This window comes from Centrocercus urophasianus, unplaced genomic scaffold (genome assembly GCF_019232065.1).
Source record: "Centrocercus urophasianus isolate 14NV4802_14NV808 unplaced genomic scaffold, USGS_Curo_1.0 seq_14, whole genome shotgun sequence".
Lineage (NCBI taxonomy): Eukaryota > Metazoa > Chordata > Aves > Galliformes > Phasianidae > Centrocercus > Centrocercus urophasianus.
Window position 1 is genome coordinate 23,584,181 of NW_024884586.1, and position 3,517 is coordinate 23,587,697.

At 35.4% G+C, this 3,517-nt stretch overlaps 1 protein-coding gene across 1 annotated transcript in view; it reads right to left on the reverse strand.

Annotated features, from left to right (window-relative positions):
• RYR3 (ryanodine receptor 3) overlaps nucleotides 1–379 on the reverse strand; it is a 156,753-nt gene extending 156,374 nt beyond the window's left edge. The window contains exon 1 of the mRNA XM_042813262.1: nucleotides 374–379. Coding sequence (XP_042669196.1) covers nucleotides 374–379 — 6 coding nt within the window. The remainder of the gene's footprint in view (nucleotides 1–373) is intronic.
• Nucleotides 380–3,517: the final 3,138 nt, after the last annotated feature.

Sequence of the window (3,517 nt, forward strand, 5' to 3'; positions counted from 1 at the left end):
AAAAAAAAAAAAAAAAAAAAAAAAAAAAAAGAAAAAATCATTTCTTTAGTTACCACAGCATGTCCTCTGATGCACAAACTGAACTTCAGAAGTCTCATTTAGTTTTGAAACCTCGAACAGCCAAAGATCCAAGTGCCGTTTTTCATGCGACTACTGAAATGAATAAGAAGTTTCTCTTTCATAAGAAAATGTTTCAGGCATATTTCGAGAATAAGACGAGTGTGGAAAAAGTGAGGTACAACAGCCTGATTGTTTAGTTCTTGCAATTACACCAAACTTTTACAAACTAGTACATAATACTATGCTCAAGACACCTACATACAATGTGACAAGCCCTTATTTACCTCTTAACATGTGATACTAAACTTTATACAAGCATGTCGAGTTAGATTATTTTCAGTGTTCAACTGTGTCATACGTGTACACAGAAATAAAACATACACCTTAATTTCCAATGCCTGTTCACTAATCAAGAATAAGACCAGTCATAGAATAGCATGTAAAACAAATTATTTTTATACAGATATTTAAGAGTTCACCAAAATACACTACCTTAGAAATTTTTTAGGGGGTGGAAGATGACAAAACAAGAGCAATATGATACGTGAGTGTCCTATCGAGCTATGCTATGACTGGTGTCAATTATTATAGTCAAAGCAGATACAGAGCAGCCGCCCGAACTAAGAGATCACTTGAACAATTATGTTCTAAAAACAGCACTTCTTTTTCCAGTCCATTATGCAACTGAAATATTATGACAAGAGAACAACTACTAACACTTGGAAAAAAAGGCTGAAGTGACAAAATAAATTTCACCAAAGGAATCAAGTGAAGTGCCCTTTAAAATAAAAATTCAAAAGTAGTTTTTTCACTTGTGTTGGTCCTGACACGTGGAAAAGTTATGTGGCTTTCTTTTAGGTGACAGTTCATTGCCTGCTTACTGCTACTACTAACACAGATAACTATCACACTTAAAACTAACCTATCAGCAGTTACTGACAGCATCTCCTAATTAGCTCTGCACACTAGTCAATGACATTTTAAACTGTAATGTATGGAAATTCATCAATGGTATATATTAAAAATCAAAAAGCTAACATCTGTGGTAAATTAGGAGGGAAGAAGAATTATTTAAGTAATTCCCAAACAATTAATTTTCTTTTTCTCTGCTATTTCTCCAACAATTTCTGTAATTCTCAGAAATTCTCAACTTACAAATTTAGAAGTAAAAAAAAACATTCATAAGCACCATAAGTTGGAAAAACAAGCATAGTAAATAATATACCATTACTTCTCTCTCTAAATGAACTTTTCAAAGTTGAATCAGAAGTATAAATATTTTTGGAGAAAAAACAGAACATAATATAAGAGTAAAATAAAAACATTTAAATCATTTTTAACCAGCTGGTTCCTGTATTAACCTTAGAGGATACATATTTCACAAATCTGAAAAGAATAAAATACTAAAATGTGAACTTACAAATACCAAGAATTAGAATAAAATTGAGATTTGCACTTTCCAATGGCAACACTAACTGACTTACGCATAGCTGTAACTGTACTTGTCCTCATCTACTATGCTTACGTATTCTTCATTCCACACACTGTGTATACGTAGTACCTACTGAAATTTCAGATTTTTTCAAGCCCTTAACAAGCCTTGTTGCCCTTCTCTAAACCTGCTCCAGCATCTCAATGACCTTTCAGTACAGAGATGCCCAAAACTGAACACAGTACTCAAGGTGGGGTCTCACCAGTGCTGAGTACAGGGGCAGGATTACCTCCCTAGTCCTGCTCACCACACCATTCCTGACACAGACCAGGATGCCATTGGCCTACTTGGACACCTGGGCACACTGCTGGCTCATATTCAGCTGACTGTCCATCAATACACTGTACGGGAACTGCTGAGTCACGGCCTGAACCTCTGATTGATCACCTGAGGTGAGCCACGAGTCAGCCAGAGGAGCACAGCTGAAGGCAATTCACCTGTGCTGCTGGAAGGGGTGGAGCCTGGCTGCACCCCTCCTAGACCTATTTAAGAGCTGGCTACCAGTGGGGAAGGATCTTGTCTGGAGATCTCCTCTTCTGGTGTTTTTTGTGGGTGAGCCTAGCATATGGGTAAGCCCTCCATTTATTCTCTCTTGTTATCTTAGTCTACTTTGCCTAACTCTCTTGTTCTTTCTTTTTTGTGATTATAACATCTTAATATCCATTGATTATACAGTACACCAAAGTCCCTTTCCATCAGGCAGCTTTCCAGCCCTTCTTCCCCACAAATGTATGTTTGCTTGAGGTTGTTGTGATCAGAATGCAGGGCTTGGCACTATTGAAACTCATACAGTTTACCTTGGCCCATAGATCCATTCTATCCAGGTCCCTCCGTAATGCAGATCAACACTCCCTCCCAACTTGGTATCATCTGCAGACTTACTGAGGGCGCACTTCAACAGCAATGCGTTAAGAAGCATGCAATCCACATAATTAGTATTAAAAAAAAAAAAAAAAAAAACTTTATTTTTTTAATTGAGCCACAGCTCAGTGATTCATTACCAGATAGTATTTAATCTCAGGTTTCAGGCCACCTTTCTCCTCAGATTTTATAATAATGGTAAACTTAGATTTAGAGTGTTGTCATGTGGTAATTAGCCAAAACATATAAAATTGATTTTAATTAAATCAATGACTTCACTTGCGGCAAAATGAGTCAGTGATCAAGAATTGATGCACTGCAGGCATGACTTTGCTTCTGCTTATTTCAATAGTTTTTTAACTCTAGATTTGAGAATAAAGGTACTTTTATGGCTGCTGAAATTGCTTCTTTGTTTACGTAGCATATATATCCAATATTTAAGAATTATAATCACTCATGTTTAAGTTGGTATAGAAGCTGCATTCAACAAACTTCTGTGTCACATTAAGTAGTACAAAACCAACATCTTAAACACATGCTTGCACATCTACATTTTTGTATAAAACATTCAAATTTTGCTAGAAAAACATTTCATTTGTTACCTACTAATTCAACAACAGATTTACTGTTCTCTACCATACTCAGTACTAAAATGAACTCATAACATTGACATAACACTAAAAACACCTGCAGAAACACAATCAGCTTTGTTGTTAAAACCTGTAAATTCCAGTAAGTAGCTGCTTAGCAAAAGAAGTATGCATATTTTTCTTATATTTTACTCACAGCTGCATATAAATCTTCGAGCACATGAACCACTAACTCAAAGACAAAGCTACTGTGGAACTGCTCAAAAGTATGCTCTCTACAACCATGGAAAATTTTTATTTGATAATATTATATATATATCTCCATATATAACATATTCTTCCATAAGGAATTGTGTATTACTATTTAAAAGGTTTTTTTTTTTTTTTTTTAAAAAAAAAAAAAAAAAAGCAAACAAGCCTCAAAGCAATCCTACACCAAGTTGATGCCCTTCACAGCCCTGACTACCACAACACTGTTACACTTGCTGATTAGAGATCACTATTGCAAAAACTG